Source organism: Pieris napi, chromosome 13, assembly GCF_905475465.1.
Source record: "Pieris napi chromosome 13, ilPieNapi1.2, whole genome shotgun sequence".
NCBI lineage: Eukaryota > Metazoa > Arthropoda > Insecta > Lepidoptera > Pieridae > Pieris > Pieris napi.
This window is the reverse complement of record NC_062246.1, coordinates 7927305-7941357: the sequence shown is the minus strand read 5'-3', so window position 1 is coordinate 7941357 and position 14053 is coordinate 7927305. Positions and strand designations below refer to the sequence as shown.

Genomic DNA, 14053 nt, shown 5'->3' with positions numbered 1-14053 from the left:
AAAAACATGACGGGGTATACAGATTGGCGTTGTAGTTTCAAATCTATCCTCTAATCTAAAATTAATTATAGCACTGGATAGCTTAATGATAATAGAATTCATTACGAGAAGCGAGAGCAGGGAAGCGCGGTAAAGTGAGAAACGCCGCCATTTTTAGGCTATTTTGCTGTTATCGAGATTTGCAATTACTATATCTTGTGACTCGGAGAAGCGTAACAATGGGAGCCACGGGCCTCCGACCCAAGAGGGCCCAATACGCATTGAAGTTGAGTAAGCTGAAAATCTCGAAGTTTATTAAAATTAAACTGAGTAGGGACGATTTTTACTGATTGGGCCCTATCAAAAAAATTGCCACGAAAGAAGATTTGCCACGGACCCTAGATAGATATAGTTACGCCACTGGAAGCTACGATATTCGTTTAGTTCAAAATCTATTAAAAAAATAAAAAAAACATGTTTATTATGGAACATAAGATACAGGTATCACTTATTCCACGTCATTAAATTTTAATTTGTAGGCATCCCTACTCATCGGCAAAGAAGACAGAGGGTGTAGGCCGAGAAAAAAAGCCGGCGTAAAAAACTCTCGGTACTCTTTTAAAATAGATTAACCGTTACATACACGTTTTCATGTAAACACACAGGCATTTGACAAGACACAGTCACCCCCCATTTCTTTTCATAACTTAGTACCGAACTTCCGGTGACCACCTCATGGGACCAGGTAAATTTTGAAACAATTATATGTTTAATAAGGAAATAAAGACAACGAAAAAACTTCACTTTGCCTATTAAAAGATTAGTTAGAAAAATGTTTATGATTTAAAAAAATTATTCACTTGTGACGTGTACCACACCGTAAACCACGCGTAGCGAGAGAAAGCCTTAAGGCTCTATTACTACGTTTATAGCTTTACAATTATACATACTCGTTTCCGCCTACGACTTTTCCTTGTGTTTTCTTACTTTTCCCAACACTAATATCATTGATTAAGACTTAATGAATATGCTAGCTGATGATACGTTTTAAAGTAACAGAAAGCTTTTAATAGGTGAAATTATTACTACATTACGTTTAAAGTCTCGTTTAATCAGGTTATTTGAATCGTGAAGTTTTATTAACGAATTTAGGGCGATTTTTTTTGTCGACTCCATGACACCCTGATGTCGTACAACACCGCTTACTTTACTTTTCCTTTGTTTAATCAAAACTACGAGTATATTAACTGTTCCTGTGAAACAACCCATTAACTTTAACTATTATTAATTAAAAAGAATATCTAAACTAAGTACTTTGTTTAATTAATTTTATAAGAGATGGCATTAATAATAAATCACAGACAGGAGTGTCGAATGAGAGAGACGGTAGAGACACATTTTATAATCAAGACTCTGACGCTTTTAAGGAAATTAATTTAAATAAATAAGTAAAGGTTTCCCTTCCATACAGATCAATTGATATATAAATTATATGGACAACTCGTTATTTTGTGGGAAAGGCATCTTTTAAGATGAATTCCTTGTAATTATCCTTATGGGAACGATCCCACGATATCCATGAAGACTTCATAACTGCCAGAAGACCTAAGTGTCCCGCATTTTGTCGCAATTCTAGCTTTCAAGGACTGGTCTTGACCAAAATGAGGTCATTCTGTTATTATTCGTATAAATTAACCCACTTCTTTTTACTTACAGTTCAGGGTCAAATTTACCCTCTATTTTTATAAATTACTCGTATTATGATGGGGCGGCTAAATTATACTTATCCTTAACTCCACAATAATGCTTAAAATGAAAATAATAATATACAATAACGATTGTAGAATGTAATTGCAATATATAAAAAACTAGCTGGCCTGGCGAACATCGTACCGCCTAACAGTCGATTCTTTATTTGTTTAAAATAATTATTCTGCTACTCTGGACACCGGTCTAGCTAGTAAGATAAAAAAAAAGAAAATCATAAGACAACAAATACATTATGTCAAAAAATAAAAATTTACCTTCCTGGAACCAATCCACTAACACTTGAACTTTATGCTATGGTATTAAAGTTCAAATTGACTTTTAAGTATTATTACGAATATTTTGTATGGGAATATAGAAAATTGTTGTTTTTAGACTTTTTCACTCAATTTTTTTTTAATTTTGCTCCGTAAGAACCATCCTCGTACTTCAAGGTATATTATAAAAAAAACTCAGACAAATCGGTCAAGCCGTTTTCATGTTATGTCGTGACAACGGAAAACGGGTTTCATTTTTATATATATAGATAATATAATAGCTATGGTAGAAAAAAATGCAATATAAACCGTAATAAAATTATAATGAAATTTTGTTATAGGAGAATATTTAATTTTTATAATTATTGCAGGCCGGTGCCAACGAAACGAAAAAGAGAAAAGTCTTTTGCTATCATCGCTGAGCCACCCATCTCCAGGCCAAGCAGCCCTCGATCCTTACCTGTTGAAATAAAACCTGAGAGAGTATCGCCTTTTAAAGGTATGCTTCTAACAAAGCCTTAAAGCATCGCAGATATTAATCCAGATGTTTTAAGAACTTATTAAGACCGGTTTTTTTTTTGTTTTAGGTCGAGGCTTTCGAGAAGAAACATCACGACACAATACACCAAAAACATCAGCAGCGAACTCGAGAGCTTGTTCACCTTCAAGAAGAAGAACCAAGTCCTTAACAAGAGTGGAAAAAATGGCACAAGCAGCAACAATGTTACCGCAACCCTTGCCAAGTAGGCCCCATTCTCCACGAAATTTTCTGAAAGAAAACATGGCGGAAATTAAAGAAATTAGTGAAATAAATAGAGAAAAGCATGAAGCTGAGGCAGAGAAAAAAAGAAAAGAGGAGGAAATAGCTCTGTTGAAAGAAATGGGTCTTCTAGACAAAAAGGGTGAAGTCAAAAGCAACGTTAATTCTAGAACTAATTCAAGGAGTACTTCTCCCACTAAAATTAATCTACGATCAAGATCGAATTCGCCCTCAGCTATATTACATTTTGAAAAAGTTCCAACTGGGAGTACGGAATTTTTGTCTACAGACGGCTCAAAAGCAGTTCATAGATCCAGGGTTAGGTCAGTTACGAGGTCGCAACCTGAATCTAAAATTACATCTCCCAGGAATTCTAAAATTCCTACGCGTCAAAACTCGGTCTCACCAACAAGAAGTAACACTAAAAAATATGTACCGAACAACCTTAATAGAAATCAGAAATACATGTCTAATAGTACAAGCAGTATACACGAAACTATAAGGATTGGTAGTCAAATACATGACAAAAGGGCTGTTCAAAGTACACAAAATCTAAATGTTCCGCAAAGCATAATTAAAGGTAAGCCACCTATCTCCCCCGGCAAAAGTGGACCGCCTCCTTCAAACAAATTTATAAATCCTAAACGTTTATCGCCAATTGTAGGAACGCCAAATAAAAGTCCTGTTGATGATGTAACTTCCAATTCCGGTAGAACTCCATCAAAAATTTCTGCGCTGCAAAAGAAGCAAACTAAAGCCACTGGCCCTTCACCCATATCAAGGCCAAATAGTAAAACGGCAAGCCAAGACTCAAATTCTGATAAACGTTTGGCAAACAAATCTGTAAGTAAGCCGCCTACAGCCAAACCAATCAATAAAACCATAAGTAATAAAACGACCATAAAACCACCTGTGCCAACTAAAACAGAACCTAAGAAACCTGTTAGTCGAACAAATAGTGTAAAAAATTTGTCAAGAGCTTCCAGTACAAAAAATCTTCTTGAAAAACCGCCATTAAAAAAAACTGCAAGCAAAATAGATCTTACAGAAAAACCTAAATCAGCAAAAAAAATAGGTGGAAATATTACTGAAACAGGCAAAAAAGCAGAAAACAGTAAAAAAAATGATAAAGTAAAACAAAATAGTGATAAGCTTTCAAAAGGGGATGAAGTAACAACACAAGACAACGAAACCCAATACGATAAAGCCAGGAATGAAAACGAGGAACTTGTTATTCTTACAAAAAAAAATATAGTTTCTATGACAACTGCAGCTATTACCTCTCAGCCATTAGAAGTTGTTACAACGGTAACAAATCAGCTGCCTGCGGCCTTAGAAAAGGCTCGGGAAAAACGTATCTTGGATCGACTTAGTTCTAAGGACTCATTAAATGGAAAAGAAGAAGAACAGGAATCAAGCGGTTCTAAAGAGGACGTTGAACCACCTAAATTGGAAAAAATTGAAAAGGAAGAAAAGCGACCACCCCGACATAAAAATTCAGACAAAACTTTATTTGCCGAAGATAACATCAAATTGAAATTATTACAACCTCCATATAATAACCCTCAACTTGAACGTGTTAAACAGAAAATTGAAGAAATATTAAAAGAACCCGAAATTTCTACTGAAAACATTTTATCAACGGGCAAAATAAAAGAAGCAAAAGATAACTTCAAAAAAGCAGCAGAGACAACAAAGAGTGACACAAAGGAAACTAAAGATAACGCAGTAAACAAAGTATCTGATCTAAAAGATCAAGTACTAAAACAAAGCGAGGAAATGACTGTAAACATTCGTTCTGAAGCAAAGGAAATTGTTGATAGTATTATAACACCTGTCGAAGAACCTATAAAAATTGAACAACCCAAGGTTAAAGATGTTGAACCTACGGTAAAAGTGGTTAACGAGAAAAAGACAGACATTAAAAGTGACGTAGAAAAGGTTACAGAAAATTTGGTAAAAGGGGAGGGAGAAGTGGAAGTTCAGAGCTCTAATTTATCATCGGGCGATAAAATAAAAATTGAAATAAAAAAAGCTGATGGAGGTTCAGACAAATCTGCGCATAGTAACGGGTATGTATGAATATTATTTTAAAGAACGAATGTAATAAAATAATATAGAAACGCAATTAATTTAATTAGTAATATTATCCCTAGATGGCGTTTTTTACAGTTTCAGGTTTGTGAAATAAAAAACCTTATTGATTATAACCCCACAAGATGACGCACGATATTTCGTGAGCGAAGTAATTAACCAGAACACGAATAAGTAGTACAAAGTTTTAACAGATGGAGCTAGGTATAAATTAAAGTGTTAGAATTGTTTTTGTGTACATATAATATTGTTTAAATATTAATAAGAATGAACGTAGGTCGTGTTCCAAATTACGTGTAATCAGCTTTTGCTATATTAATTTCCGTTGCGTACAAATTGACTAGGACCCCAGAAAGTACAAGTCATGGGGAAAAATGTAGACCATTAATTATAATCTCATCGACAGCATATAATCTAACACTTCAGACGCCACAATTTATTTATTACAATCTAGAAACTGCATAGAATCTTTAATTGAAATCGATAACAGAATTTATACTTTATACAGATGTATACAGTTTTACAAGATTTGAAAACTAGCTTTTAGTTTCAATTTATGTAAACAATAATAATACATTCTAATAATACAAAATTCGCGTTAAATGATGTTTTCTCTTAAAATAAATGACAGAATATAACACATACTTAAAGAGATTAGCTCAATAACATGACATTTAAAAAGGAAAGTACATCTAAAATTAAACTTGCAAAAGAATTCTATAACCTTATTGTAGAGGTATTCAAACCATTAACAGTTTGTAACAATCGCCTATAACTCGTTGCGACCCTTAAGAAATTAGTACACGCTACAACCTGACCTCGGCCGCTTGCTTCAAGCGTCGCCCATAATGGCGCGAAACAGTCTTGTGATTTGACAGATGACAGTTAAATTTATTATCTGCATCTCGTGAAAAGTGGTTTGTGTGTAACAAAATGATTAACAATAGAACAGTTTATATTTTGCCTAATGAATTGCTGCCAAAGCGATACGGAAGCGACACTGGGTAAAGCTTATTATGGTGTAGCTGTACAATTTCTCCGCTAATTCATAATAACTAAATTTAAATAAATCGATCAACTCCTTTATAAAATGATTTCTATTGAAACTTCTTACCAAACATTAATTATTCATACTTTTTATATACGGTTAAAATATTCATATTTACTTATTATTTTAGATTCGTGGGTCAGTCAACATTATTAAGGTAACGGTCAGAGATAAGGTTGCACGTTCTACACACGTTGTTTAAACTCAAACTCCTTTATAAACAATAATATATTAAAATATAAACAGCATGTATCTTAAATAAAATATAATTAAATGTATGTAAATAAGCTGTAGATTAGAAGAAACGACGAAACCTTATAGTACATAAATCATCCTCTTGGTATATTTTATTATTTTCGTTTTGTTATATACGTTTTCCATATAAAAAACGTTAAAAACATGTTGGCTCAACGTTTATAATTAAATACCCCAGCATTAACCATAGATTTTTTATATAAAGATAAAAAACACTGTGTATTTCTTATCCAGATTCCCTCAAAGCACCAGCACCACACCCAAACCACCAGCTAGAGCGCATAGACAACAAAAAGAAGATAAGCAAGAAAACGAACCTGAAATACAAACAGAAACGAAGCCAAACATCTGCAGCCGCCTTATAGGCAAATGTAAAAGTGCGTGTTGTCCTTGTTGTCTTAAGGCAGCTGAGGAAGGCAAGAGTGAGATAGAAGAGGAGAGTCAGAAGAAATTTTGGAATTCGATGAACTGTTTAAAGAAGAAAGTGCCCGATGAGGAAGTCGAACGAGCTGCAGGAAAGGTATTTAAAAGCTAAAAGTATTCACCCACACCATAGTATTTTTGTGTCTTTCTAGCAAACGTTTCGTCAATGATATTTTCTTTGTTGCAGGCAGCGACTATAGAATTCGAGTCAGAAACAAAACGAAAACGCAAACTTCGCGATGTTTTATGCGCGTGCTGCAGACGAAGAAAAGTCAGTGACGTTTCCGACTCAGTTCGGCAGTTCGAGGTGTCATCACCTGTCGCTTCGACAGAAGTTGTCACCGAGACCGGATGCTGTGGAAAGAAGAATGAGATTGAGAGAAGGGATAGCATTTTAAGTGACCAGGCGCCGTCTACGTAAGTCCTATCGCAGTCCTTATTCATGTATGTTTTAACTAAAATATAGTTTTCTCTCTTTCTGTCAAATTTCATTCAGTCTGTTACGAAAAAGACAGATGAGTGCGTTAAAACGGGGTGTATATAGACCTAGGTACAGTTTAAATGATTATGTATAATAAAGTTTTATTGTTTTTGTAGATTAAAATTCCTAAAGACTAAATCAATTTTATTACATTGCTAATGTCTAGTCTGACTTGGATCTCTAGATGCTGTAACAACAGGCTATGTCGGTGGCTGCGCGGTGCTTGTCGTCGGCAGACAGAACCTACATCCAGCAGGAGAACCAGTCTCTTCTCAAAGAACAAGAGCTTGTCTCCCACTCTACCCCCTGAGGTAATTATTAAGCACTCGTTGGTAATGTTTTATAACTCATATAAAACATTACCGAATCATTCGTTCAATTCGTTTCGTACATTTAAAAAAGACTGACCATTAAATTACTCTCTAGTAAACAACTATATTCCTAATATATGTACGCAATACTAATTAACACAGCTACATAAAACAAACAGAAACCTTGAAACAACCTAATTTTTATAAAGCCTTATACAGTCTTACCAGTACAAGTCCTACCTCCTGAAATCTACGTTTCTTAGCTTAGTCCGGTTGCGTGACAATTCCGACCCTCACGACATTTCATACCGCCGACCGTCAATTCGACCACCTCTTGCACGCGATTTACGATATGAGCTTGTTTACCAGTATACAAAGAAATAAAGCCAAATAAATTTAAGGAAAACACATGAAATAGTAATACTCTGGTGATAAGAAAAAACTATTTCAGGAGAATTTTTAATAGCAAATTGTCGGAACCAATTGTTCTTACTCGTTACTTCGAAATTTAATCTATCCCTGCAAACATGTGCGTAATTCTGGAGCAATATAATGATCACGCAATGAATACGGTGTAATAACAATCATATTATTATCTAAATGGCTTATGACTGTCTAAATATCTGACCATGATAGTGTATTACAACCTTAACGTTAAGTGCGTTATTCGCAGTATTTTTTGTAATCATTACAAAATTAGGGGTATAATTTTCCCGTTTCGTGGGAACTTTGACTTTATTACAATAGTTTTCAACAAAATAATTATAGGTGTGTTCAAGTACTTTACTATTGTATTAGTAATACCTCCTTATCGCTTTGCTAAAATTCGGCCAACTTTTTTGACAAGTAATTGCTAGTAACATTGATATGACAAAATACATATGCACTTAATTACATAACACCGAACGTGTGCGTGTAATAATGGTTAAAAGTGTAATAAAATAATAAAAATAAACTTTATTAAATAAACAAATTATATTGGGTTTACAATAAATTTGAGATGAAAAATGACTCGGAGATGTCATTTTGATCCATAGAGACCTTTCTCCGAGTCCTTTTAGCAACCTTCCATTGTTAATTATTTACTATTTTAGATATCATTATTTCTTTTTCTTTATTATATTTCTACTTAATTGTTTTCAAGCAACTTCTTCAATAGAAAGTCCCCTTTGGGATTTGTGTGCTGCGTACTCGATTTTGAGGAAGTTGCAACTGGTTAGCGCAGCGCCTGATTTCTTAAGTTCTCTTGTTATTTTGTGCATTATACACATGGGAACTTTTTTCGTAAGTGTTTTGTTGTGTCAATGTGTCACACATGTTGAAATGATGACAAACAAATATAAATAAAACAGTATGAGATCACCCCAACAGCTATAAAGGATTAATAACTTAAATACTAAACAATACTAATTCTAAATAACCTTGTGTAAACTTTTATAAACAGACCAAATACCGTTCATGGTAATGGAGTAATAAATAAGCCAAAATTAGAATTCTCTTGCGTGAGATAAAATATTACGTTATTATATTATTAAAATAATATACGAAAATTATTTATAAATTCTATTAATTTTGGTAGAAAGGTACATGGCGTGAGTTTTAACTGCCATATTAATATAATCTACCAATGAGCAACTTTCTTCTACTTCATCAATATGCATATTGCATGTTTAATATGTATGTATATCAAAATTTCGCATATTTCTATTACTTCCTTCTACGAAAGGAAGAGCGTACTCATATTATTAAATGCTAGAGATGTGATTGATTGTGACCCACAAACCAAGCTTTTTTTGAGTTTGAGGGCAATCAAACTCTATAACTTTTCTATAAAACTCAATCATCTCTTATCGTTTTTTCTTCAACTACCTTTGCAAATCTGACTACCATGAAAGAGGTGTTTCATTTTCACTCACAAATAACGTAACTTTCTATTGATAAAATAATTTTAAACGGTTCAGTAAATACAGAGATTACCAAAGTTTACCTCCATTTTAGTGTAGTTCTATTATATTCCTAAAGTAATTAAATCAAAGCTTATAATGGATGTTCTGCGTGGTATTACCATTGAAGAAACTTACTTAATCATGTAAGTAATTATCGATATTCTTGAATGCGTCAGTGTGTTGTTAGTTTTCACAAAAAACGCGCTTTCGTTCCGTTACATAAAGTTTTATAAAAATAATTGAAATAGGACAACAGAAACTTGACATGATGTAATTAACGGTGTAATTACGTAATTAAATTAAAACATATTGAAAATATGGATTAAAAGTTAAAGAAATATATTATAAACACTAATCTATTAATGTTATCTTCGAGATTTTTATGCATTTATTAATGTAACACAAATTTAATCATTGATTTTATTATTTGATGAAAATGTCGATGGGATCAATTCTTGATAACATAAGTTCTGTGTCGTCGTCAAAATTAACAACGCCAAAAATTGTCTTTACCGATGTGAAAAGACGGAATACCATATTGTTCGATGATTATGTAAGTAAAAAATTAAGTGCTTTTGATAGTATTCCTTTATAAAACTTTAAAAAAAATATATCCATAATAATTAATACTGTTGATTTATATATGTCAATCACGTAACACACGTGACAGATCGTAGGATGTCTGTAAATAAAATCTTCGCCAATGTAATTTAGTAGTTTGATTCCGTTGGATGTTATTATTGATCGAAATATAATATGTACCTATTTAATTCCAACACACAAATATGAAGTATTTACAATATTCTTAACCTACATAGTAATCATAATAATTAAAAATGGATAAATAGAAAACTAAAACGAATTTTAAAAGTTTGTTCCCTGTGTCAGTGTTCCAATAATGGTGCCACCATTTCCTCACTGTATTGCGATAATTGATGGTTGAGCGAGGAAAGCACCAGCCCTGGGGTCACCGGTACTATTTACCAGGCGCCAACTTAAATCTTTAATTAGCGCCTGTGCAACCCTACGAACCAAGAGTAGTCTCACTCTGAAGGGAACAAAATCAAAATTGGACGGAAGACTAATATGACAGATATTATGACAGCTTTTGTGCTTGTCCAAGGGAGGTGAGACGAGGTTCACGTGTCCACACAAGTAGCATCATATATGTGTATTTGAGTAACTTAAGATCACATCATTATTTAACACGTTAAAAACCTGACGTTTGTTTACGTGTTTACAAGCATGTGGCGTCGTCGAGACTGCGACGCCATCTTGCATACAGAAGCGTTTTGGCGAGTTTAATTTTGATTATGAATGTTTACTTTGAATTTTAAAAACCAATACTTAAAAATAAAAAATTGAGTAGGTTCTATAGTTACTAAAAAATATTTAAAATGGTTTTTAAATCTCATTAAATAGCCCATATTTAAAGATACATTGGAATCGAACGCTCAGATCATGGCCGTTCTAAGTTTGTTAATCTTTAAAGACCTAAAATGTACAAATAAAGACAGACAGTGAGTCTTATTAAGGTTCGTTTATTCCCATAGGACACACGCACCAAGTTGGATGCGTCTCTAGTGGAACATACAAGTGTGATGCGAGGAGCTATACCAGTTCTGCCTGCCGCTCTTGCATACTTCTGTCTTGTATGCAACGTTCTAGTCCCAGGCCTAGGTGAGTGCCGCATTTCATTTATTTATAAAGCTAGCTGCCCCCGCGAACTTTGTTTCATCATAATATGATTTTTTGCTTAGCCTTTTTCCAATGTTTCCCATAAAAACCATCCCCAGAGTTCAAGGAAAAAAAAAATTGAATTGGTCCAGCCGTCGTCGAGTTTTGCGCTTAGCAACGTATTTTGCGATTCATTTTTATATAGATCGTATATTATGTACAACATAATTGTTTCAGGGACATTATTCAGTGGAATGTTTTGCCTTTGTTTTGGAATACCACGGTTCGGGGTTCATGACGGAGCTAAACATAGAATCGGTGAGTGAGAGAGGGATATACGCGGCTTCAGATATCATTAAAATTTTACATCTATTACAACTTTATTAATTAACATTTCACTTTGTCAATGTACAAACCAACCATGCTTTGTGACCGGTAAAATATATTAATGTTCTCTACCCCAAATTTGATACTTACCAATAACCAATGGTTCCTTAAATATAAGTTCACTACAGATCCTAAAAAATAAATGTATCTCACCCTTTGCTTTCATAAATCAGTCATTTAATAATCGGGCTATAATTTCGTCACTGACTTGCATAGTTTTGCAAGCAACGGGTGCACCTTTTATAGCTATAACAATTGGATCTAAATTGAGTTTAAATCTTTAAGCAACCATTTTGTATACCGCTATTGTTAAAATACATTTAGATATTATTTAATACATGACTTAGAATTTTTCGTATTAAAACTATAATGAAATACTTATACAGGTTCGTTCGTGATAAACCTATTGGTGTCGTGCAGTCAGCTGTTCACAGTACTATTCTGTCTTGTTGGATGGGGCTGGTCTATTTGGTGGGGAGTCATCATGGTCAAGATATCACGTTCGTACATTATTTTTATTTAATTTATTACTATATTCTCAGCACCGCAATACCAGAAATGAGATCCATGTCCATTAAAGGCTCACGTGGAGAACTGAGAGCTTTACTTAGCTACGTATTTTAAAACTTCAACTTTCAAGACCTCTCAAAGAGTTGTATATTTTGTAGTGTGACATACTGTAAGGCTATGTTCACATGTAACGCGCGTTAACGCGCGTCAACGCGCGGTCAAATTTGAAGAGCATTCAGATGATGAGCGCTAACGCGCGTTGCGAGAGTACTCGTCAGTCTAGTTCGGTAAAACGTAAAAAATGGACGTGGAAGAGGCTATTATTTTGTGGTTATATTATAAAGAAAAATATAGCGCACGTGCTCATGTGAACAGTTGTATGAAAATACCACAATGTCTAGTCGCGATTTGAAAACGCGCGTCGTTTTTTTGCCATCTGAACATAGCCTAACACTTTACAAGCGGCGACTGTGACTTGCAATACCTATTAGAATACGTGATATTTCATGTGTGACATTAGAGTTTTTCTCACCTGCCTTTTAAACTGTGTTATTCCACGTGAACATTGAACTCATGAACCCAATGAAAATTCTTTAATTTTTATAGGAAAATATCGTAAGCTAAAGGCAGAAGAGGCTGCGGCGGAAGCGGATGCTGCGCCCCCTGTCACCGCCAACAATCATACGAGAGCTTAAGTAATAAAAATAATTGTATTCACAATATAGGTGTTAATGTTGAATCGAATCAATTAACATTTTAGTACTTAATAATATTTAAATAACATGAATATACTTATAAGTAGCAAAGAGATTTGCACTTCTACTCACTTCACTATATTTACCACCAGTGCTATAAGACGACATATACTCTTAGCTAAGATATTAAGAGAGAGAGATATTGAGTAATGTCTGTTACTTATTCTAAACTGTGTCTCTTTTTTACTAAAAATATAATAGTAATGACTACGAAGTATGCGTAATAAATGATGCCCAAATTTAAACAGATTTTGTATTTCTTGTAAATAGTAAAATTAATCAACGAAACACATCGAATTAAAATTATTACTGTAGTCGAGGAAAAGAAGAATTTTGGCTTTGCTGGTGTTACCAGCTTTTTAAAGGGGTTGCTATGTTTAAAAGCCCAAAACTACCTCTTGTTTCTGAATTTTAAAACTACGATTAATGTAAATTTATTGTAGTATAGACGTAGGTATGTAGTTCATAATTTTTTAATATTGGACCGAAGAAAAATTCAGTAGTGGGTTGGCTGAAAGTAAAAAAGTTTTGACTTGGTATTTAAACAAATTTATTATTCAAAATATTCACTAGTTAAGTGAGAAAAACCTTTTTTAAATCTGCTGGTCAGAGTCTTAATATTTTTATGCTTCCACACGGTTTTCCAAATAAGGAGAAAGTAGGATTAACATAAGATTTAATGCTATTTATTAAAATATATATTTCTGCAAAATGGTATTAGGAATAAATTGTATTTGTATTCGGGCTGCTATTTGAATTTTATGTACGAAATGAAGAGGTTATTTTTTTACATATTACCAATAATTCGTTCAACGGCGAAACGTTACCTATAAGTGAGCCATGCCTATTTCAGGATGTTAACTTACCGATTCGAAATTCTAGGCTAAAAATCTCAGCTGATATATGAAATAGCTAGAATTCAAAGTTTGCTTTAGACTAAAATTACCTAGGTATATTTAATTGAATATCCATAGATATAAATTTGTGTTTGTTTTTAGACTTGTTTCGTAAATCATATACTTAGAAACATTAATACCATCAAATAGCAGACTCGGGACTTGATGATTTTCATAAATTCAAATAGATAATTCTGAAAAATAATTATCATAACATTAGTAAAGGAGCGTTCAAGTATTACGTAACGCAATTTTTGGAGATTTTGACCCCCCTCTCCCCATGTAACGCGCCGTAACGTACCCAATAGTAAAACGTTACGTGATTACCCAGTGACCACTTTTACCTAAAAGTCATAATCATGTGGTGTAAAGTACCGGAATGTCGCTATAATATCTTTGTTATTGTTTTAATCGCGTTAGTTAATACAAATAACGCGTAATTCAATTCCCGCCCGAAAATTTTCAAAATCTGTAATTTATATTATATTCTATGTGAGATTTGGCCCC

General features: G+C 33.6%; 1 protein-coding gene across 1 annotated transcript in view; it reads left to right on the top strand.

Moving 5' to 3' along the window:
- The window catches only part of LOC125055459 (protein stum), a 33901-nt gene extending 19877 nt beyond the window's left edge, over positions 1 to 14024 (top strand). Inside the window, exons 3-11 of the mRNA XM_047657923.1 lie at positions 2375 to 2502; positions 2591 to 4835; positions 6395 to 6680; positions 6771 to 7000; positions 7249 to 7375; positions 10875 to 11001; positions 11236 to 11316; positions 11772 to 11885; positions 12502 to 14024. Of these exons, the coding sequence (XP_047513879.1) occupies positions 2375 to 2502; positions 2591 to 4835; positions 6395 to 6680; positions 6771 to 7000; positions 7249 to 7375; positions 10875 to 11001; positions 11236 to 11316; positions 11772 to 11885; positions 12502 to 12590 (3427 nt within the window). The 3' untranslated portion in view covers positions 12591 to 14024. The remainder of the gene's footprint in view (positions 1 to 2374; positions 2503 to 2590; positions 4836 to 6394; positions 6681 to 6770; positions 7001 to 7248; positions 7376 to 10874; positions 11002 to 11235; positions 11317 to 11771; positions 11886 to 12501) is intronic.
- Positions 14025 to 14053: the final 29 nt, after the last annotated feature.